At 32.8% G+C, this 24473-nt stretch overlaps 2 protein-coding genes across 3 annotated transcripts; one reads left to right on the top strand and one right to left on the bottom strand.

Moving 5' to 3' along the window:
* The first annotated feature begins 8999 nt into the window (after window positions 1-8999).
* LOC132052689 (transcription factor LHW-like) lies at window positions 9000-15481 on the top strand. Of its 2 annotated transcripts, XM_059444340.1 has the most exons (10): window positions 9000-9844; window positions 10727-10948; window positions 11057-11138; window positions 11495-11536; window positions 11625-11684; window positions 12119-13792; window positions 13924-14025; window positions 14335-14475; window positions 14595-14720; window positions 14824-15481. In XM_059444340.1, exons 1-10 carry the CDS (start codon window positions 9750-9752, stop codon window positions 14977-14979), a joined length of 2700 nt encoding a protein of 899 aa, XP_059300323.1. In that variant the 5' UTR covers window positions 9000-9749; the 3' UTR covers window positions 14980-15481. The 2 variants fall into 2 exon arrangements, with proteins under 2 accessions (XP_059300323.1, XP_059300324.1); XM_059444341.1 differs by lacking the exons at window positions 9000-9844; window positions 10727-10948; window positions 11057-11138; window positions 11495-11536; window positions 11625-11684 and adding an exon at window positions 11800-11931.
* Window positions 15482-17645: 2164 nt separating this feature from the next.
* Window positions 17646-21282, bottom strand: LOC132054674 (aluminum-activated malate transporter 2-like). Its single transcript, XM_059446647.1, has 6 exons — window positions 20972-21282; window positions 20499-20642; window positions 20120-20392; window positions 19905-20017; window positions 18234-18377; window positions 17646-18124 (listed from the first exon to the last, which is right to left on the bottom strand). Exons 1-6 carry the CDS (start codon window positions 21258-21260, stop codon window positions 17693-17695), a joined length of 1395 nt encoding a protein of 464 aa, XP_059302630.1. The 5' UTR covers window positions 21261-21282; the 3' UTR covers window positions 17646-17692.
* Between the last annotated feature and the right edge of the window lie 3191 nt (window positions 21283-24473).

Genomic DNA, 24473 nt, shown 5'->3' with positions numbered 1-24473 from the left:
ATGTAAAATGGACGAGATCGGATTATCTTTTTACCTATATTCTTAAATTAATGAAGCGACTCTTGTCTAAAGTAGTTGAAGTGATGGCTTTTTTAAATAAAAGTTTTATTATTTTAATTAAATATGAAGTAACTATTTTACCTCTATGACAACTTTTAAAAGCCTCATCTCATCCACATTTCAAAAAGAAAGAGTTGACAAAAAACGGCCATTTGCTACGTTATATAATTTGTTCCAAGTTGATATAGAGCCCTACTATGGTCTTGGCTCGCCCAATGAGACAAATTAGCAAGAAGAAAGCACGATATTCACATGATCAAGGTTTGTGGACAACTTCCAAACAAATCGAAGTAGCATTGTTCATCAAATTGGATAAAGTTGAAGTTCTATGAATGAAAATTTTATGCATTATCAATTAACTTAAAAGAAAACTATAAGTACTCGATCATCATAATCCGTAGAATTAGTAACATAAAGAATAAAACAAGTTAGTTGGTACAACATATCAATTAAAAAATATTAATAGAGGAACTTTTCTTCATTATATAATATCAGTTAAATTCCATATTGATATGCACAACTTTGCTCCAATCATGTGAAGAAACTTAAAGAGGAGCCTCTGGTGTTCATATAATATAAACTCAGGTGTACCACGTATATAAAAGATATGAGCAACAATCATTTTGTCTTGTCAAATAGTAAAACTAATTAATGCCGCAGTTACCTGTAGCCCTGTAACCATTCAAATATGTTCCTTATCCTTTTCATTAACCTCATCCTAATATTCCCTTATTGGGCTACAACATGTAATTGAGTACAACCAAAATATAAATTCAAGCTTTTCCATTTATCTTTTCACCTAATTTTTCTCATGTAATTATTTCTTTCTTTTCAATCGTTTTCAAAAAAGAAGATTTATAGCTAGTGAAACTTATTAAGTAAAATTAACAACATTACATTAAGTTGAAGACCTCATATACACTTCTAGCAGAAGATTAGTTATTTATGCTATAACGAAGTCAAAAGCCGAATTTGGTATGATTGTGCTCTATATATCTTCCTACCTCAAGGAATTGATGTGAAGAAAGAATGTGCTGAAAAAGAAATATGATTTGGTCTGAGAGGCATGCCATGGTCTTGGCCTACCAATTTCTATAGTGACAAACGTTCATCATTAATTCTTAATATCCTTTTTTTTTTAAAATATATATATAAATAGTGAAGTCTGGACAAGCTACTTACGCGTACCACGAACTTTTCACCAAGATAACTATGAGCTACCTCCCACTAGCACAGATAACTTTGTCCCCCAAATTGGCTTAGGTACATAGATGGAAAAAATAACCTAATACTTTTTATCTGAAATTTGAATCTCTTCTAAAATTTTCACCCACTTTATTTACTGTTACACCACATCATTCTTCATATTTTTCACAATGAAAGTTCTTTTGGAGTTTAATGTGGATCAACCGTAGAGCTATGGCTAGCTCATATTGTTATCAGACAACAACTAATGAAAGCAATGATACCAAAAAAGAAAGAACACACAACTTTACGTGGGAAATCTTCAAGAGGAAGAAAATCCACGACCAGTCACCAACTCTTTTTATTTCTCAATGAAAACCCTCGAGGGAAAGAAAACCTCCTTGCTTCATCCATCGCAGGGGGCTGCCCCCTGCCACCCCCACAGTCAGGCCCACAAACTTAACAAATACGTACCCTGTGTATGTGCTAAGAAATTCACTTATGTATAAATGATCTATCAGACACTACTTATTCTAAAAAAGTTATGGTTTAGGATCCATAAGCTTAAATCTTGGATCTGCCTATTGCAAGCTATACCCTTATGCATGGTTAATTCACTTAAAAAAAAATCAAACTTACTTTGTATTTTCAATTAAAAGTTTGTAAAAGGGGGTCTAGGCCTGAGTATATATTCTACTTATATATGTTAACGGGTACGGTAGAATATCATGTGGTTTGTGGAGTTTTCATGTGACACAATTATAAGTCAATCGTGTTCGCTTACATATATTCCTCTTTTTCTCGTCAAATGTTGTTTTATGGGTATGTTTCTTGAGGAAAAGAAAAACTTTAGTTTGATTCGTATCTCAGCAAAAATCTCCTTTTTGGTCCAGATGTCAATAATCTTTTAGGTTTAAGGAAATGAACTTGTGTAACCACAACAGCCAACATCCTGTGGAAAAAAAGTGATATGATCAAAGAATTTCTATTTTTAAGATTAAAAGGTAATGGACAATGTCAACATTCTAGATCTCAGTGTCTCATTATCATGGAATTACAGGCCTTTGTCACACAAATATGTCTATATTGGACTGGACCTCAAAGCAAATTACATGTCTACCATCCTTGAAAAGCTTTTTCACACAAATATGTTCATATCGATTATCGAAAAGAGACTTGCAATCATCAGTAATATGTAATGTACAACCTTTTTACACCTTCAGTAGGTAAAACATAAAATCTTGTTGTATTGTATCGGTTTGACGTGACTCTTTTCCGTGGCTGAATCAGAATTTATAATTTAAACAAGAACGAAGAGAGCCAAAATAAGTAGTAAATCTGAAAAAAGAGAATATAGTATTTGAATGCTTTTAACTGTTTTTTTTTTTTTTTTTTTTTTTGTTGATAATATCACCGCTGAACTCCTTATTTGGAACATGATACCAGTAATTTATTTATTCACAAGCTACTGATTTGCCTTCTATAAGATGTGAAATATAATGTCTATGATAATATTATAGAGTAATGCAGGTGTGAACAGGTATCAGTTGATATTGTCCTAAAATTTGAGCCACAAGATTCAAGTATAAAAGTCTTGAGACAGGATGAAGATTGAAGATCTGAAGGGGATTTAGGAGATAAATGAAATATTGGTATCTCAGCAGTCAAGATTCTCATACTTATGCTTGTCTTTGCTATATATTGCTAGTATCTATGTAACTTTCCCTATATCCAACGTAGAAGTCCAACTCTTTTAATTTTTAGAGTTTTTTCGTCAGGATACTCGGGATCCTTCTAAACTTGATACATTTTGTTCTGTGCATATTTAAATTTGGCTATAGTCCTAGTTACCCCTCTAAACTTGGCGTTTCGACAGTCTGCTAGTAAGAATGCACATAGAATACTACTATATGAGCGCCAAGACCTTTATATATATCTTATAACAAGTTCACATTCATTGTCTCAAAAGAGTAAAATAAATGCAATGCTATTCTCTGATTGACTAAACCTAGCTCCTTGGTAAAGTTCATAAAGAAAGTCTTAGATAGTCCAAAGGATACAGGTGAAGTGAAGTCTCTAGAATTTTTGAAATATTTGATACCACCATAACACTATCAAACAATTATGTAATGAATGATTAAATTCCTTAACAAAGAAAACCAAATGATAGCTTATATATGACACCAAAGATCTTCCTTTTCTGTTTCTGGACATAATTAATAATCAGTAGCTTTAATTATTTATTTTTTGAAATCGTGTCTTGTTTCCCTTTGCCCATTAGATCTTCAAATGAAATAGAGCTACTATTGACTTTCATTTCTTAGAATTATTACAAAAAAAAAAAAAAAAACTTTATTTTTGTGGGACTTTTGTGTTCAATGATACATTTTATTTGATACCTTTCTATGTTTCTCTGAGTCCATTTTTTATGTTCTCTCTTCCCTACCCCCACCCCCCACCCCCCACACACCACCCTTATTTTGGAGGCATTCTCTTTCCCCTCCTTGGTTTTAATATTGGCAATGTTATAAGAAATTTCTTATATAGCTAGTTATAAATTCAAACAAATTAAGGGCATGGAGCTAGCTTTGGTAATATGTTCTACAATTTAATTCACATTAAGTAATTAGTACCAATTTTCCATCAAAAACCTTCTTCTCCAGTTATCATATCTTGACACTTACTCCAACTGATTAAATTGTTCGTTAGTTTTTTGTTTTTCTTTTGGAGAGTCAAATATGCCACCTTTTCCCTTTGAGTGAATTTCTGATTTTTTTAAATGATAAAATTTCCATTAATTTCAACATCTTTTTTTACATTCTATCAAGATGAATTTATCCATACCCAGTTTGATTCCCAGCAATTAAGCAAACTACTAGTGGACAGGCAAATTAAAGTGATAGACAATTTCAGATGAAGGTTTAAGAAAAACCAAGATTTGCTTCACTCCTCCAACCATGTGCAAGGAGGAGAGCTTCTTAGTCAGATGTGATTATTCTATATTATTTAAGTAAAGTATGATAGAATTACAGAATAGAAGCATAAACCTTTCACAGGACCCAAAAAGGGTGTCATTTTAATTGATTTATTAATACACAATAAAATATTTTTTACTTTCCAATAAATAAACTGCAAAAAGGTAAAGACAATAACTGGAATGTCAGCAAACCCAACATAAAATAACTCAAGAAAAGGATACTAGCAGAATATAATACTTAGAACAACCTTAATCAATGTTATCTTGGGAAATTAATTACTGTAGAAAGAAAAGAATTGGATATTCAACAAATTATTCTCATTGTCTTTTTTATCAAAAGAAGCAAAGAGACCAATAGAAAAAGACAAAAATTAAACAAAAGAAAGCACACACATGCATGGACAAAAGAAAATTAGCACAAATTTTCCTAGTAGTTATATGCTTGGCCATGTCCACCCCCTAATACTCTTTAGCTTTATAGGGTACAACATAGAACATGTCAATACAAGAATGTTGCCTAAAAGGCAAATTAAATAAAGGAGTCTTGAGAAAGGGAAATTGGGACACAAAGAAAATGAAAGGAATTGGACCACAAAAGACCAATGGAATAAAGTTCAAATACATGATTCAATTTTTGCTACCCCCAAGTAACTTGGGCTTATAGGGCATCAGACGTTACCCTTCGAAGAGGTAGGATATAAGGTGACATATTTAGGGGCTCAAAGCATTTCTTGACTCTCCCAATAAGGTATTGTCCGTTAAAACATAGTAAAAACAATTCGATTTGTGTGCAAATTAGTTGGAATTGAATTTAAAATTTTCTTTGACACAATAAGGTTTGATTTGTGGCTAGCAAATAAAAGGTTGTCTCCAATTGTTTTGGAACTGTAAACTTCTTGCGACGGGTTAAATGCGGAAGATATCATTTGGGTTTGAAGGATGAACGGATTAAAATGCCACAGTACAAGTTAATCATTTGATTCATAACTCATAAGATTGCTCATATAACCTAAGCAACCCCAGTGAAAAAGAGAGGGAATTTAAGGAGTGTCAAGGAGACTCTAGATCAAGGTTATACATTTTCCATGAAGAGTTTACAACTTGTGAAACAAAAATGAATTATCAGACCACAGTACAACATCTATCTTTTTCCACTTTAATCACTAATCGTAATGAATTGTCTTATCTAGCTAGTAATTGTTTAAACTAATTTGTAAATTAATGACAATCTTAAAGTTAAACATACTTAATTAGCTGTGATTAAAGAACTTGTCGATTCATAACATCAGCAAGCTAAGAGGCAAATTTTGAAATTTAGATGTGCCTAGACTAGAGGAATAAACCTATTGTGTAATTAATGAACTCGTGCCAATATCTAGCCCCTTGGTAAAAAAAAAAAAAAAGAAGAAATATTCCCCTAGCAATAGGTAAAGAAAGAGAATAGTGAAAATTATACTAACTCCTATGTTTGATGTAATAAAACTCGTGAAATTTATAATTATTCAAAGTGTGCGTAAATTAAGACGGACACCACCATTATAGAGTAAAAACAAAAACTATGACATATAGCTACAACATAATTATTAGTAGTGAGTAGCTAGGCCATATTATTTTTTTCTGCTTCGTTGTTAGGTAACCATGATTTGGTTTGGAAAATAAAGAAATAAAAACCTTAGAGATTAGAGTGCCGATTTCTAAAGAAATAAGTTTTGGGGTTTATTTCTTTTTTATTTTATTTTAATTTATTTTCTTTTTTTATTTTTATTTATTTATATTATTTAATTTCTTTTTTATTTTATCTAATTTCTTTGCTTTTCTAATTTATTTTTTATTTCTATTAATTAATTTATTTTTTATTTTTACTTTTAATTATTTTATTTTTTAAAATATATTTTTCTTTTTATATTATTTATAATAAATACCTCGTGAAATTTATAATTATTCAAAGTGTGCGTAAATTAAGACGTTGTGAATGCGTTGTAGAACCACCGTTACGTTGGAACTTACTTATGTGATGGTGGAATTTGATATAAGAGTATTATGTGTCAAATTTTTCTCTTTTGGATTTTATAGAGTAAAAACAAAAACTATGACATATAGCTACAACAAAATTATAGTAGTTTTATAATCAATTAAAATTAAAATATTATTAATTTGAGATACAAATATAGCTAGTAATTAAATAGCTAATTTAATATCATATTATTTTTTTTCTGCTTCGTTGTTAGGTAACCATGATTTGCTAAGTAATTATTCAAATAAGCACTATTTCATGGTAAACAACAGAAAACGCCAGACGTATAAAAGTATAACGTTTCCTAGGTAGACAATTATTTTCCAAGACGTAGAGATATATAACGTCTTACCTAAAATTTAGAATAATGCTATTATTGTTTAGGCATGCTTATCCAAAGTCAATACCAAGTTTTAATTAAATTGATGACATGCAAATCTACCAAATCAATATTTTTAACAGTTATCAACGCTTAAATATATCAAAATTTATACTAGTGCTGGTGCATCCTCAAGGAAATAAAAACAAATTTAACTCCGTTGACTTAACTATTTTCAAAAATAAAAATACATGAATAAACAAATCATATAAAGATTATACTTATGTTTTCTTTATCTCCAGTTTCATGTCTACAACCAACAAGGGTTGTGGTGGAGTGGTAAATACTCTTTCATCTTTAATCAGAGGTCCTCCTGGGTATCGAGTCGTCTTTGTTAGGCGCGTTTTACGCACCAACGTGAAACTTACGAGCGCGAATTTTGATTTAGCCGTGCCCTAGTGCAGCTACCAGACACCGGGCGAGAAGCAAAAAAAAAAATTCATATCTATAAATAAATCACTTATCAGTAAAAAAAAAAAAAAACTGAGAATGGAATTCATGATCAGTGGCTTGGATGTAAAATGAAGTGTTAAGACATGGGTGATTGTGGTAGACAAAATTCTGAAAGCGACTCCCACTATGGGCAACTCCCCTTGATGACTACAATCTCTGAATAAGCTTCTGACCTTCCCATTATAAAGAGGAAAAATAAAAAGAAAAAGAAAAAGAAAAAGTGAGAAAGTACAAACTTTGAGGTTCCCCAGTTTACATGACTCCACCAAAAGGAAAAGGAGGTTGCTTTACAAATAAACTACCTCCTACCCATTAAATATATTACTCAGTACTTGAATTGAAATTAAATAATATTTTACAGTGTCAAAACTTTTGATGTTATCAGGATTATTGCAACTTGTAATAATTCATCCATTTCAATTTATGTGGTATCATTTGATTATACATGAAATTTAAGAAATATAGATTCTTTTAAAAATTTATTGTCCAAAACAAGTTTTAGATATTTGTTTGACTATAAATTATCTCATTAAGTTAAATTATTTCTAAATATAAAAAGACAACATTTTTTTTTAAAACAGACTAAAAATAAAAGTACGCCACATAAATTGAGACAGAGAAAATAGCAAGTATTATTTTTATTGATTTATCAATTAATATTTATTGTGTATTTTTCTTAAATACAGTCAATTTGTATAAAGCTTAAATTCATATTACTATATTAAAAAAATACCTAAAATTAGGATATTACAAGAAAATAGTTCCTCCTAGGACACCAAGTAGTCAATCAAGCATAATTAAATCATACATCACAAGATATAATCGTTTGTTCAACTACATTTTGTTACTCTCTTTAATTATTTTGAAAAAATGCTTTTTTTTCAAACTTCTCTTATAGGAATTAATAGTAACAAGTAAGAAGTATTTTTTTAATTCTTAATTAGAGATCTCGAATTTAAATCCTGAGTATGGAGTTGCCTTCGTCGCAACCATACCATGGAAGTCACAATTTTGATATGTATGGTTGATGTATATTGTTTTGCTGCTAAAATGTTTGAACTTTTGCCTAAAATTGAAACATCCCTCCTCCAATAATTATACGCATGCACCCACCCCTCCCTCTAAAAAATAGCTAGTTAAATCCTTTTCTAACTTTGCCATTATATTTCTAAGTAATCAATGGTTGGTTAAAATATAAATACAGATACATATACCAGTTTGTATTAGCCTTTTTGTTTGGGAAAAACTAAGTTCTTATCGGGCGGTTAAGTTGGATATTTACACTTAACTGTTCAACTTATCGATTATCGATTCAAAACTAAAATAATTCGTTAACCTAACCAACAAGATATCACGAGTTTAGCGGTTATCGATTGGTTACTAATTGGTCAAGTCTAAAGTAAAACGTTAAAACTGCAACCAACTTCACACATGTTGAGATATTTGATTAATAAAATTTGATGCAAGCAATTAGTTCCTGCAGCATATGAAACATCCAGCTACAGAGTCCAATTTGACAAATATTATGCATCAAGCAAATAGTTCTTCCGCACGGTCATTTTTGGGACAACCATATTTCAAATCTCAACTAGAAACTAAAACACTATTAGAAGTTTAGAATATACGGGGTATAAATACAAATTTAATAAGTACTACTCCTAATTCTTAATGAGTTGACGGTTAAATCAATAAGGAAAATGAGTGATCATTAAGTCCTTAAATATAAAATTTTAAATCATTTTTCAACCAGTTAATTCATTAATCAGTTACAATAAATCTATATTGTGATTGAGTTATCCGTTATTGTTCGATTTTGAACAGCCTCAGGAGAAACCGAATGTTAATCTGTTTTCTTAGCAGTTCAAATCCAAGATTCCATGCATAGTCCCAAGGCACAAACACAAAAGCCCCTGAATTTGGAAAAGACCAGAAAGCTGACAACAAACCCCCACAGTGGTAAAACTGTAATTCTCTACTACTTCCAAGCCTGTTTCTGTCAATTGAATTCTCTCCCCATTCTTTGTTTAATCATGTCCAATCTTTGCTGCACACTTCCCACCATTTTTCTTCTTCATCTAAGCAGTGAGCAAATACCATTGTCAGCACTGAAACAAAACAGCACCACTTCAACTACTCAAACCATATAACCTTCACAAAAAGTCTTTTTATCCCCATAAAAACGCACAAACACAGTGTGTGTGTGACGTAACAAGAACTCTCTGAAAAGTTTTGATCTTTGCTTCACTATACACTCAATATTCATTTTTTCCTTAGATTCTTTCTTGGGGTTTTTCTGAAAATGGAGAAAATTGTGGTTGTTGTTAACTGTGAGCTTAAAGCTTGTGGTATTGTGTAGTTTCCTGTAAAGGGTGTACTCAGTTTTACTATCTACAGAGAAAAGTCTTAGCTTTTCTCATTTTCTTCTCTTTCACTTTCTCTCCTCTTTCTTTTTACCACTAGAATGGATTGCAGGTGTATGATAATAGTGAATTTGGATCCACAAAGGAAAAGAAGTGGTGGATTGAGAACTAAACAGGCAGGTCGTGGGTCTTGCAGGGGAAGTTAGACATTTACTGCAAAAACAGTGAAAAAGAACTGTCTTTTCTCTATTGAGACATCCATATATGTAATATTTTGCTTTGGTGTCTTTTGTGGATACATACACACACATCAAATTTGCTATGGGGTACTTGCTGAAAGAGGTTTTGAAAACTCTGTGTGGAGTAAACCAGTGGTCTTATGCTGTTTTCTGGAAGATTGGTTGCCAAAATACCAAGTGAGATTTTAATTAATGTTTCTTGCATTTATTTCTTCTATATTTTTCAAGAAAGATAAAAATGAACGTAAAAAAATGTAATCTTTTTCTTCTGGATTGAGTACAAAGTTAAGTGAGTTCTTGTTTTTAACACAATGGAGAAAAATGTCTGTACAAATTTCATATGCATTCTTTTTAAGTTTTACTTACTCTGTTATGCTTTCTTTTTTGGCTTTTTGCTGGTGATTGTTTTTCTTTGCTGAGAAATTGGAGGGAAAATAAAAGTAAGAATGGATAAAGTTAAAATTCTGACTGTCCTTTTGTTCAGAAACTGTAAATTGAGTTTCACTGATTCTATTGTGTTCAGTTCCTTTCTTCACAGTCTCCCTTGTTTGACCAAAGACAAAGCTTTCTTGATATGTATCATACTGCTGTGGTAATAGAGCTAAAGTTATTTATTCCGTTGTCGATTTCGATATGATTTGACGGCTAATAGATTTATGTGATATTGTTGCAATGTTTGTGTTCTGTAATCTGATTACTTCAGTTTTCTGTTTTTGGAATGTTGTTGCTGGTCCAGTCTGTTTTGTCTTCAAGAATCTTAGAAGAAGTTAAATAAAGTAGATTTGTTGTAATCTTATACACCCTTTCTACTGTTGTGATCTGCTGTGCACAAACATACTCATTACTGATTTTGTCAATTTTGTTTGATTATGTATGTTCCTATTATCAAACTTCTTGTCTCTTGTTCTTTAGTTTCTTACACTTTTCCAGTAACCTTGCGGAATAGGAATTCAAAGAGTTGTCACTTTCTGTGAATGCCTTTGCTGATATTTTTCAATCCTCGATTAAAGTTTTTCAAAGTACTGCAAATGAAGTGATATTTCTCTTGTGATTTTCCAGGCTTTTAATTTGGGAAGAATCTTATTATGAAACTTCAACATTCTCTAATATTCATGGAACCTCTGGAGTTGAGAATCCAGAACTAGCTTTCCAAGATTGGAGTGCTTGTTGGGTTTCTGGCGGGGTTCAAAATTCTCAGCTTCTGAATCAAGCAGGGGAGAGCTTGCATTTGCTTGTAAACAAAATGACGACGGACAATCAGTTCAATCTAGTAGGAGAAGGGTATGGCCTTTTGACCTTTTCTAAATGTAGCTTATTAATGTTTTTTATCCTAAAATGAGAGCTTGATAGAGTTACTTCATATGTTATATCCTTAATATTGCATCTCAGACTAATTGGCCGGGCTGCAGTCACGGGAAACCATCAGTGGATTCTTTCGAAGGGTTTAAGTCGAGACGCTTATCCACCAGAGGTACGTATTTTGATAATTCTCGTGCGCCAATAGTCAATTCTTTTCCTTTAGGATGCGATCTCACCGTGAAGTATATTCTGCATCCACAAGTGTATATATTTCTGCTTTCTTTATTGCATTCCAAATATGAACACTTTCCCTTGTAAAATCTGCTTGTGTGGTTAAAGAAGTATGTTTTACTAATCAACTGAATTTAGAAGCTCAGAGATCTGAAAGGTGAAGACAAGCTTAGATACTGATGCTTAACCTCTTCAATTTGGTGAAGCTAAGATGTAATGCTATTGGATTGTTTTAGTATGCTATTGGATTGATCAACTGATGCTTACTATTGCTTCCATTTCCTGTGGTCTTATTAGGTTTTGAAAGAGCTTTGTCAACAATTTTCAGCTGGCATACAGGTATAATAATCTTGATGTCATTGATATGCTATGCTGGCTCTAATTTTTTGTAACTTTATTAAATTCTTTATATATCATTGCTTTGCAGACAATTTCAGTTATTCCTGTTCTTCCTCATGGCATTGTTCAATTTGGTTCATACTTGCACGTAAGTCTTTCGCTTCTTGCCCTTTTAGAATCGTCAAAGTGAGAATGAATCTCATATGTTATCCCACTGTTACAACTTTGACCAATGTTATGTTTCTTGGTCAGCCTTCAAGCTGATTGCGCTTCGGGGATCTGTTTTTAATAAATAAATCAATAGTCAATTGAAAGTGGGCGTAATCAATTCCCTGTTCAAACTTCAAATGAAAAGGTCTTGTATGCTTTAAGGTTTGGGGAGGGGGCTAAATATGGTAAGTTGGTAAATATTTTGTTTGTTAGTGTGAATTTAATGCAGTTAGCACAATGTGATTCTATCTTTCTGTTAGTGCTAGGCCAGATGTGCCCAGGGGTTGATCATTTTGTTTGCCAGTATTTCTAACTGTGGTTAACTGGTTCAAATATTACTCAGAAGTGAAATGGTCATTTTTGTTGCCTCAGATAATGGAGAATATGGGATTTGTGGAGGATGTGAGAACGCTAATAAGTCAACTAGGATGTGTCCCCGGTGTTTTATTATCTGATGAGAATGCAACAACAGAACCTGCCCTAACTTCGAGACCAGTTTACCTTGGCAGTTCAGTCTCAACGGAATATTGTGGGAGAGCCAAAGTAGTGAACTCCACTTCAATAACCGACAAGGTTAACTCCATTCAGACTGAGGGTTTCATTGGTCAAACTTCTTCTTCTTTGGCTGATGCAACATTTCAAGGCTCCAATATCACTCAAAGTTTTGCTGACTGCCATGATGACCACTTTCACAAGAAAATTTTGCCAGAAGTGAAACCATACATGTACCTAAACAGCCAGCTGACAAATAATATGATCAAAACTGAGGTAATTCCTCCAAACCCCAACATATGGACGAAGCAACAGGCTTCGCAATACATTCGAAAGCCACCATTCTGTCAGGAATCTTCCGTTGGCTCATTAACTCTAGATAGTGGCAGCATAATGTTAACTGAACAACAGATCTCTGCTGAAAATAGTTTTGCAAAAAGCAATTTAACTCTGCCAAATGGCTTTGGAGCATCTCAGGCAAGAGCTGATCATGTTGTGATGTCCAAGTTTTATGAAAATTCTATTCTTCCATCCACTGGAGTAACTGAATTGTGCGAAGAGAGTATTGGAAATGGGCCTCCAATTGGTTCTTCTGAACTGAAGGCATCTTCTTCATATGATGTGGACCGTGTGATTAATAATCATTCTTTGGATGGGCAAGGTGCAGAATATCTGTTGGATGGGAGCAAGAGAATGGTAGAAAATGATTTGTTTCAAGCACTCGGTGTTATGTTAACACAGAATGAACAGCCAAGTTCAAGTGAGTGCATTCAAGATGTCTATAGTGAAAAACATGAATGCGGAGTGCGGAATCCCTTATTTGACAATGCATATGGAGATGTGTATGTCCAATGTCAGTCAGGGGATGACTTGTTTGATGTTTTGGGTGCTGATTTTAAGAACAGACTACTAAATGGCAGCTGGAACAATGAGCAAAACAATGAACCAGACTCAAACACAAAGGATTGGATTAAGAATAGCTCGACTTCTACAATAAGTCGGGATGCTTCTTCTACCGTCAACCAAGGAAACTCAGATAGTTGTATGTTCTCCATGACTGGTTTTGATCGTATTTTAGATACTATGGTATCAAATCGATCTGCTAAGCAGAGCCTGGATGACAATGTTTCTAGCCGTATGTCGATAACAAATTTGAGCAGCTCCTCTGCCCCTAATGCTTCATGTTCCTATGGCCGAGGTGGGGTCTCCAGTAAAATTCAGGGAGAGCAATTTGGGTCTCCCAAGACACTTTCAAAATCAGGAGCAATGAGTTCTGGTTCATTCAGATCTGACGGCTCCAAAGAAAACACAGGAATGTGTTCTCAAAGTAGTTCGATTTATGGATCAACGATCAGTTCATGGGTGGAAAGTAGTTATGACACAAAGCCGTCAAGCAGTGTTTCAACAGGTTATTCTAAAAAGCCGGACGAAATGGGCAAAACAAGTCGCAAAAGGCTTAAACCAGGAGAGAATCCTAGACCGAGGCCAAAAGATCGGCAAATGATCCAAGATCGTGTGAAGGAACTTCGAGAAATTGTGCCTAATGGGGCAAAGGTGATATACATCCTTTCAACACTTGGACTTTCTGTTTATCTTTGTTATTTTTATTTTATTATTTTCCAATTTCGTTTAATGAAAATCTTGCTCTTACTAATGCTTTTCCTTGACGGTTCATCTGATTTCAGTGTAGCATTGATGCACTGTTCGAACGCACGATCAAACACATGCTTTTCTTGCAAAGTGTCACAAAACATGCAGACAAACTAAAACAGACTGGAGAGTCAAAGGTTGGATCATAACCATTTAGCCTTATTCTCGTTATACTGAAAAAAACTGGACTTTCTTATTGATATACTGTGTTGTGATTCAGTAGTTAAATTTACGGCTGGATATCACGAAGAAAGAAAGTTTAGTTCAATAAAGTCATGAAAGAATATGATAACATAATTACACTTGGCATATTTTCTCAAGCTCTCAACTATAAAGGTCTACTAGTTTACTCAATAAGATTAAAAGGAGTTAATAAATCATACGGGAGGCCTGAATTTGATGTGAGAATTGGTCATCACCTCTGTCCTTATGTTGTGAACCCGCAGATTATCAGTAAGGAAGGAGGATTGCTTTTAAAGGATAGTCTTGAAGGCGGAGCAACATGGGCATATGAAGTAGGCTCACAGTCTATGGTCTGCCCTATTATAGTTGAGGATCTGAATCAACCTCGTCAAATGCTTGTGGAGGTTGGTGTCTATGCATCTCAAAATAATGATCCTTTTGTCCACTCTAGCATATCTGACAGGACCTCATTATTACTGGAAAATATATCTGTTGGTTCATCGTATTTTTTTGTTCTCTGCAGATGCTTTGCGAGGAACGAGGCTTATTTTTGGAAATAGCAGACATTATAAGAGGATTGGGTTTGACTATCTTGAAGGGGGTGATGGAAACAAGGAGCGACAAAATATGGGCACAATTTGCTGTAGAGGTAACTAATCAAGAATTGGGTGTAACCTGCTTCTCGTACTCACACAATTTTTGCTTGGTTGGTTGTCATTTAGCATGACTTAGAATTTTCTATCTAAAAACAGGCAAACAGAGATGTTACGAGGATGGAGATATTCATTTCACTTGTTCGCCTCTTGGAGCAAACAGCGAAAGGTGGAGCAGAACCAGCCAATGCTGGTGATTCATTCCACCAAACAGCATCGATACCTGCAACTGGTAGACCTTGTAGTTTGCTATGATCAACAGGTTACTACTGCTTCGCCCGGTAATGTTAAGAGCAAGCAAAAGATCCATGCTTGCCATGACTAACATTTACACCAAAATGATACTTCCGGTGGTTCTAACGCTAATCATCGATAATTTTTTTCTCCCATGAGCCCAGCTGTATCAGAAATTTGGAATTACCTGAAGATTTTAGCTCTATCTAGGCACTCTTTCAAGGTGGGTAGAGTATACCAATCCATCACTGGTTGTAAACTTGTAATATGCAACAATCAGACGCTATAGAATACCTCTTGTAGGATGGCTGTTGCTGCTTTGATTCTTTCCTTAAATGTGCTAATTTTTTCGGCTAGAGAAAGAAGAAAATGCTAGAATGAAGGATCATGTCATAAAATTGTGGTTTCTTGGTTTATTGTATAGGAAAGTGGAGGTGATAGAAGGGGTGTTGGTGGAATTTTATTAGCTGATCTTTGTAACTTTAATGCAATTTCTGTGTTTTGGGGCTTTCTTTTCTGATTCTGCTTCCAAACTAACTGTTGTGACCTGTCCTTTCTTTTGTACCATTTCACTCTGCTAGAAAAAAACAAGTCAACGAGATGGTTGTATTATCAAAGTTCTTTTACGTACCCCTTTTTTTTGTGTCAACTGAAAGGCAAGTTGTACACTAACAATAGATGATAAAAGCCAAAAATGATGATGATGATGACATGAAATAGAGCTCAGCTGCTTCCTACTAACTTCTTACACAGCCAAAATAAATTATTTCTTCTTTTATTTGTTTTCTTTTTCCATTTTTATGGTAAATTGCTGGCTGAGTAGATATTTCGTGCGTATCACTACAATGCAGAAGTCTGCCTATCACCCTAGCTCTTCACAGAGGCATTCAGGATTTTGATTTAATGGGCCCAATCTTTAGTCACTGAATCTATTACATTTTTGAAATTATTGATTTCAATCTATTATTATAATTTTAGTGATTTTTCACATGTATTTTTGGGGCAATTTAAATAAATAACTACCTTTTAATATTTGCTTTCAATCCGTAGCTACTTTTTGGCTATTTACAATTCGTAGCTACATTTAGGTATTTTCACTTTATTTGACTGTATTTTAGTGTATTTGAATACACTGTTCTGTTGTATCCAACCTTATCTGATGTCACATGTATTTGGATGCAACCTTAATTTTTCTGAATACATGTGTATTCAAAATGATGTATTTAAGTGCATTTAAATACATAACGAGGGCTGTGTATTTTAGTGTGTTTATATATTGATGTATCCTTTTGTTTTGGGTGTAGTTGAATGTATTCGACTATATTTGGATGTATTTCAACAAAATTTTATATGCAAAATTTCAAATACACTGTATTTATCCAAAAAATTGTATACAAACATATATATATATATATATATATATATATATATATATATAGAGAGAGAGAGAGAGAGAGAGAGAGAGAGAGAGAGAGAGAGAGAGATCATTCAAACAAACACATATAGTCAAATACATCTAGTTTGCCCCAAAATACGAAATACCAACGACTGTATTTGAATGTATTTCAACAAAAATTCAGATGCAAAATTTCAAATACATTGTATTTACTCGAAAAATTGTATACAAACATATGTACATAGATCATTCAACCAACAAAACCAGTCAAATACGTCTAGTTTGCCCCCCAAAATACAATCAGCCAACGACTGTATTTGACTATATTTCAACAAAATTTCAGATGCAAAATTTCAAATACACTCAGATCTAAGATACAACAAGGAGAAGAAGACATGAATTCCGGTATCCGTCAGATCTGATAAGCGTAACGGCAGTGGAAGAGGCAGTGGCGTTTCTCAGATCTAGTATTGTCGCCGTGGAGGAAGAAGAGGCAGAGGGGAGATGTGGCCACCATTGAAGCAACAATACGTGAGAAAGCTAACTTGGCCGGAGATCTGGTATTTGGACGGAGGAGACGGCAGCAGCCGAGTGAGAAGAGAGAGGGAAAAAGGAGAGGCACCAGAGAGAGGGAAAGGTATTTGGTCGGAGAGAGGGGGGGGGGGGGGGGGGAGGGAGAAGAGAGGAATGAGGGAGAAATAAGAGCCATAAACCTAATGTATTTTGGTATAGCTATGAATGATAATTTGCATATCACTGTAGCTACTAAATATAAATAAATTAAAAGGTAATTATTAATTACCTCTTAGAGATAGCTATGCCAAGTAATTATTCCATATTTTTATCGTATAAAAAACACTGGATTCATATGAATCTAGTAGCCTTGCTTGCTCCTAAGATCTGAGGTGAGTTCAGCCACCAGCTTTGAGTCTAAAATAAGAGCTAGTTTCCCGGAGAAACTATATGTATAAACCAAGCTCATCTCAAGGGGTAAGAAAGGACATTGTACAACATAAATGTTGTAAACTATATATTGCATCATCATCAAGTGTACTGCCTCTCATCACAAGGGGCCGAGGTACATGTTTTTGGGCGGTTCAATTGAACTCCTTCCCTCGAAAATTTCATTGTGTATACAGATAAATAAATTCCTTATGTATATTTATAAATTATTGAATCTCTTTTAACCCAAGGAAACTTTTAATCCATAGTGACAAGAAAATGGCTCCAAAATTGCTTTTGGGTGGTTGTACAATAGGTTCAAATCCCATTAGGGACACTAACATTTTCTTTCTAATCCTTTGTTAGAATTTCTGGTATCGCAACTGCTCATTATCATCACTCTACTGCAATAACATGATGATGTGCACTTTCTGTATTCTGCTCTGGCACAACTCTTTTCCTTTTCCAACTACCAGTTCTTATTCTTGCCAGGGCAAAACGATTAGTCTTCTTGAATCTTGCTAAGGTAGCAAGTTGATCAAATGATTCCGCCATATTTATCGTATAAGAAACTGTCTCTATGAGTAATGAAGCTACTGTAGCAATAGGAATGATCTCGGAAAAAATTATTTCCTCCCATGAACTATTTGCCTGGAGCAAGGACTTGAGGTTTTCAGCAGCAAGTTTTGTATTCTCAATGTGAACTTTAATGGTTAGTGGATATGTCATTGTCTTCATAGCCAACGCTAATTCTTTCAAAACGTGACCACATTCTGTACTCACCTTCATGCATGGTTCTTGAATTCTAGTTCTAATTTCCTGTTCAATCTGCAATCATTGTAGTAGATTAATTAATTAATTAGTCCTTCATGTGTTTAAGTAGGACGATACACGTGGTACAATAATAATTGGCTCTTTTATTTGTTTGATAAATTACCTGAGTTTCATAGTTGAGATAGCCATTTAGGGCATGAATTCGGTAAGCACAATCTCGAGCAATACCACCAACTTCCAAATATTGAGCCCAAGGATGGCGATACCTAAATTTCCCATGGCGAGGCTCCCATTTTGCAAAATTAGCCTGCAAAAACAAGAAGAAAAGAAATGTTAAAAGGAGAAAAGGATAACTTGTTATATTTGATAGTTATAAGTGGTTTTCTAGATTTCTGCTTCCGACAAATAAGATCAAATTTAAAGGATTGACAACTAGTAGAATCTAATTTGCAGAAACATCCAATCTATGTTGTCCCTCCTTTTAATTTGTCTTGACACAGTAGTATCAAATTGTTATGAGATGAACATGTTACATGTGCAGTCCGCGTAAATCTTTTTACACAAAAACTTATGCTAAGAAGCAGGATTAATTAATAGTGACCTTGGTGGGCATATCTTATGAATTTAACTTATATTCATCGTAAAAGAGATTTTACGCTGGAGAGATTTCAGATGTTGTAGCAGTTTACACTTAATTTTCAAATCACTAATTGTTGTGAAAAATGTTTGTATTTACTTTTAGGGATCTTACGGTTAAATAACTTGATAATTTAGAAACGAATATACTATCAATACATAAAAGTTAAAGTCGGTTTAATTTTTCTAATTATATATATAAGTGCGGTGGGGTACGAACACAGCTAACCCCGCTTGTACCAAAAGCTTTAAAAAATGTACCCGCAATGAATGCTTATACCATAAGTTATATAAATTGTACAGTTTAACCAACCACTTTTTTATCCCACGTGGACATATGTCATTTTACTGAATATTTATTCTATCCTCATGTATACACGTATGCACCTCAAATTTAATTCTCCGACACACTTATTTCCTCCGTGTACTTTTATTTGTACGTGAATGAAGTGCTCAACATTACTTTTTGAATATTTATTCTCTCCTCATGTATATACATATGCACTTCAATTTTAATTCTCTGACACATATTTATTTCCTCCGTGCACTTTTACTTGTTCATAAATGAAGTACTTAACATTAAAATTGTACACGCAATGAATGCTTGCACCAAAAGCTATATAAATTGTACACTTTAACCAACTAATTCTTTATCCACGTGGACATATGTCATAATACTGAATATTTATTCTATTCTCATACATACACGTATGCACTTCAAATTTAATTCTCCGACACATTTATTTCATAAATGAAGTACTCAACATTACTTTTTGAATATTTATTCTCTCCTCATGTATACACATATGCACTTCAATTTTAATTTTCCCTCATATTCTTACTAATTTTCTTTTTCATATCGATGAACAACTTTCATTGTCATGACAATGAGAAAAAAGTCCTACTCTTTCCATCTCAAAGACTTAATTCCATCATATGTTTTTAAACTCCATTTTTTAATTATAACTACAGTGATGGTACATAAAATACATTTTGTATATCTTACTATATATAATAACAATTAGAATGTTTTTAAAAGTTATTTTCAAAATACAAACCTTAAAGACTGACTAATTAAAATGAATAGACATGTTCGGCCCGTGCATCGCACGCGCATGTTTTGCTAGGACGGGCATGTTTTGCTAGTCCTATTATTATGGAGTATGGTATGTGTTTGTAAGAGAGCTCTTAAACTCACCAGTACTTCTTCGGAGCCTTTTGAATTAAGCACACTTTTATATCCATGAAGATCAGATGCTTTTTGTCCACTGGCTGCCCCACGTGCTGTGTTTAAGTATTCAGCGCCAAAGACTGTCAAGTTCACAAAATCCAAGATTTAATAAGTCACTTCTCTTTTTGGTTAATGATACAAATCTAATGTAAGTACAAAAGAAAGAAAAATATAGACTATACCTTCAAGGAAAGAGCCAAGCTTTTCAAGATTGGAGGAAATTTTAATGTGAAGTTCTTCACCAGCCCAAACAGGATATATGAAAATGCAAACAACTAAGGCAGTGGCAGATCCTATAAGAATTGTTGATAGCCTCGTATGTGCAATTTCTAACACTTCCTTATCGTGATAACCCGACACAGAGACCAAGGAGAATGTCAAGATAAAAATAAGGACGCCATAGTCATATCTTGCCTTCAATTTTGGAAGAAATCTCAAATATGTCACAATTGCAGCTGCATGCATCAAGTCACAAAAATAACATTAGAACATAATATGAATGAGTAATTTAAGTAAGAGCTTGTGTTATAATGAGCTTCTTTTAATTTGTTGTTGGATTACCTATCGAGAAGAGAAAAATCCCAAGTACAATAGGCTCCAATGTCTTTGACCCAGAGAAACATGCTAACCTATGAGCTCCAACAGCTAGTGAACCACCTAAAAATGTTGCAATCCCTCTATTTATAGCTCTTCCAAGGGTTGCTCCTGCAAGACAACAAAGGTCAAGAGATATAAACTTATAATCTAAAAAGAAATAGGGAAAAAAATATGGCCTGCTAGTTATAGAAGAGCCAAAAAATTAAAGTGAAATGTGTAGTAACCTAAAGTACTTTCTAATCTATATTGGGTAGTTAATATGGTCTTAAATAGAAGCCGTTCATAAAAAGTGAAATTAGAAACTTGAAACATGCATATGACTATATGATGTGTTACGTTAAAAATATATTGAAAAAAATTGATTGTAATACTGTCGGTGTATATAAGTTGAATCCGTTTCTCTTAAGGAGATTGGTGATAAGTTAGGATAAGCTTACCAACAGAAAATTCGAAGACGACGACAACAGTGAGAACAGCCCACATTGCAGAAACACCGAAGCCTTCATAGTCAAATTTAGGCTCGAAATAGTAGAACAGTGACACCAGAGTTATGGCAAATCCTACTTTCAGAGAGTGAACAATTCTTCGAGGATCTTCTTGCCCTAATTTTTTTGCATTGCTTGCCGTATCAACAACCTTAAACATGAGCTTCTTTACCAATTTGTTGAACCAAAGCCATGCACTAAGGAAACATCCACAGTCAGCTTCTTGATTTTCAACAGTCATTTTGAGTTGACTTGTTTCTACCTTTGAAGAATAAAGATTGGTTGAGACCTAATCTGAAAGTTTCCTAATGGCTTCTATTTATAGAAAAAGATGAGACATGACTAAGACTTGAGTGGGACGACAAAAGAATATATTATTAATTTAAGATCTACAGATACTTCCAGTTTTCTTTTTGGCTACAAGCTTCTAAGAACACGTTTTTGTGGGTTGTAGCACCCCGACATGATGCTACTTGGTAGTTTCAATGAGAAATAGTGAAAGTATAGATTTTACATGTGTGAAATTACTGAAAAAGAAAACTAATTATCCAAGAAGAAATATCACATTTTGAGTCTTAAGTGTTTTGTAAATATTGCTCCCTCTGCTTTAATTTATGTGTTTTATTTTCCTCTTAAATCTTCTTTATAAATAATGTCATACTTCTGTATTTACTAAACTTTTGATTCCAATGTTCTCATTCTACCACTAATGGCACTCCCTTATAGACGGTGCGAATTTATAGCTAAACTAATAAATTTATCCGCGCTTCGTGCGATCTAAAGACCTAATAATATTATTAATACAGGAATATCATAAATATATATTACATTTCAAGTTCAATCGATTGATTATTATGATATATTTTTATAATTTCTATTATGTTTTATCATTGGAAGTTTTTTTTTATTTTGTACTTCCCTACCCATTATTTTTAGAAAAAAATTGTCAATATAAAAAATAAATTTCAAATATTGTTATTTTACGCTCGAAAGTACACGACATTAAACTGTTTAAAAAATTAAAGATATAAAAAGGAATATGGTTAACAATTATTATATTCACATCGAGAAAAAGAAGGAAAAACAGATGAAGCAAATATAATTCAGCCACAAAAGTAGAAACCACAATGGGCGTGAAGCCATCATTGGTTTTTTCTTTCTTGCTTGCTCTTCCCAATCAACTAAATTTTAGAAAAAGTTTTCAAATGTTAAAAAGCGAAATTAAACACAATATCTCATGAAGTAAGTCTCAAAATATTTAATTTTGCATGAGAACATCAAAACTCTTTACCTTGTTCGCTCGCTCATAATATCTAATAATACATTGCATAAGTATTATGATCTTTTTATAATATGACTCCAAAATACACAGTGTTAAGCTATTAAATAATACAAAAAAAGAAGGTTAACAATTATTAATTCATAAGAATAAGAAGGAAGCCTCACCTGTATTGGTTTTGACGAATTGGTTTTGCCTAAAAAGCTTAGTGTATGACTGTATGTGCGTACTTATAATGAAAGTACTGGATCGAGAAAAAAGTGACAAAATTTTGAGAAGCTGGGGAAGAATATGATTTGATGAATGTAACAAAGTTTGACAAGAAGTTTTGAAAGAACTGCTAGTGTTGGGGAAAAAATTTGAGTAGGAAATTAGAAGACTGTCGTGTGTTTTGAGGAGGAAGATATAATGTTGATTTTTAGCACATTAACAATACCAATTAAAAATAATGAAGTATTAAAAAATATCGAAAGTTCAAATGAAAGACTCTTGCATCTCTCAAAAAAAAATAAAAGGAAAGAATATTGACAGAAAAAAAAAATTCAAAAATGAGCAAAAAGGTAAATATGTTTCTTGTCCTAAGAAACTAAGTTGAGTCATCTCATCTATGATTAATTTTTAGATATATTACATAGTTATTATATGGAATATATAGATAAATGTAGATTTACACTAACTATTTCTAGCTACTATTAAGTAGTATAACATAAGAATCACAAAGATATTTTTCTATCAAGCCTTTTCATATTCTTTATAGAGAAAAATAATCAAAAGAAGACAGAAGAGGAAATAATTGACTCTGAGATCTGCAAAAACCATCTTAAGGATCAATTGGCATGTTCCTTATTTCTTACTTTTCTTTCTGCTCTTTCTTTTTTTTCATAGCGTTACCTTTTATTTTTTTTCTTATCAAGAAAAAGATAAAAAAAAAAACATTTTAAAATGTCCAATTTTTTTTTTTTGGCTTATGAAGGCAAGTATAGGTTTATAAATTATTTATCTTAAAACTACAAATTTTTATATATGTTAAATGGGTCAAAATTTATATAAATTATTTTTTTGAAAATTATTTTAAGTAAAATGATTTTAAAATGCTACTCTGTATTTGGAGAAATAACTAAATGAAACACCAAAAAGGAACAAAACATAAGTTATAAAACAACTTATAATCCAATTGAATGCTCTTAAACTTCCTTTCTTTTCTCTTTGGCTTTCTTAATTTCTTTGTACAAATTGGCGTTACCTTTTTATTTCATGGTAAATATGCTTCATTCACTTTATTTCTTCTTTTTCTTTCTCTGTCTTCTTTCTTCCATCAATATCATTTAATTAATCAAGAAAATCCCTAGATAAAATTTCGTAATCATATTCTCTCTTGTTATATGCAGAGTGTGTTCTTACCATTTTAAAATGTCCAATCCTTTTTTTTTTCTATAAATTCAGTTAAAGATTGGTTGTGAAGGGCAAGAGTAGTGTCATATAAATTATACTTCATCTTAAAACTACAAATTTCACAAATAAGGAAACTGAAATTATTATTTGTTGTTAAAGGTCAAAATTTATATAAATGAGGTACAAGTTTTATGTTAGCAACAAAATAATCGTTCGAAGACCTTTTCCTCTTGTCCTTGAAAAACATTGTAAAACTTTGTGGTAGAGCCTTGTTCTTGGAGGGTACATACATACTTGTATTTGGAGAAATAACTAAATGAAAATACTAAAAATAAGGAACAAAAGATATATTTATAAATTATTCAAACTAAAACTAACTGAATGCTATACTTCCACTTACCAAAAGTTCAAAACTAAGTGAATGCTATACTTGCACATACCAAACTCATCTGAACATATTTAACGATGAGTCTACCACCGCCATTAAACTTCCTTCTTCGTCTTGATGAACTTATGTTTGCCTATTATGACATGTGGGTAAATTTACGAACGAACAATGGTCACTTATCATCACAGTATTTTTTTTTAAATAAAGTCACTTAACTATGTTTTCCAACACAAAAGTCACACCTACTGAAAAATTCAACTTCCGATGGGTAATATTTTTTTATTTTTTTATTTTTAGTCTAATAAATACAAACTCAATTAAAAAGAATCAATATGCAGATATTAAAATACCAAAGGGTGAATAAATTTGAAAAAAAAATATCACAAGGTTATTTT

This window comes from Lycium ferocissimum, chromosome 4 (genome assembly GCF_029784015.1).
Source record: "Lycium ferocissimum isolate CSIRO_LF1 chromosome 4, AGI_CSIRO_Lferr_CH_V1, whole genome shotgun sequence".
Classification (NCBI taxonomy): domain Eukaryota; kingdom Viridiplantae; phylum Streptophyta; class Magnoliopsida; order Solanales; family Solanaceae; genus Lycium; species Lycium ferocissimum.
Note: the sequence above shows the minus strand (reverse complement) of the source record. Positions and strands in the feature narration are given on the sequence as shown.

Coding starts and splice junctions, on each gene's coding strand:
- LOC132052689 (XM_059444340.1), top strand. CDS start 9,750: ATGGGGTACTTGCTGAAAGAGGTTTTGAAAACTCTGTGTGGAGTAAAC. Junction 9,845..10,726: donor ATTGGTTGCCAAAATACCAA/GTGAGATTTTAA, acceptor GTGATTTTCCAG/GCTTTTAATTTGGGAAGAAT. Junction 11,537..11,624: donor AATTTTCAGCTGGCATACAG/GTATAATAATCT, acceptor ATTGCTTTGCAG/ACAATTTCAGTTATTCCTGT.
- LOC132054674 (XM_059446647.1), bottom strand. CDS start 21,260: ATGACTGTTGAAAATCAAGAAGCTGACTGTGGATGTTTCCTTAGTGCA. Junction 20,393..20,498: donor GATTTTTCTCTTCTCGATAG/GTAATCCAACAA, acceptor TGATGCATGCAG/CTGCAATTGTGACATATTTG. Junction 18,125..18,233: donor ATCTCAACTATGAAACTCAG/GTAATTTATCAA, acceptor CAATGATTGCAG/ATTGAACAGGAAATTAGAAC.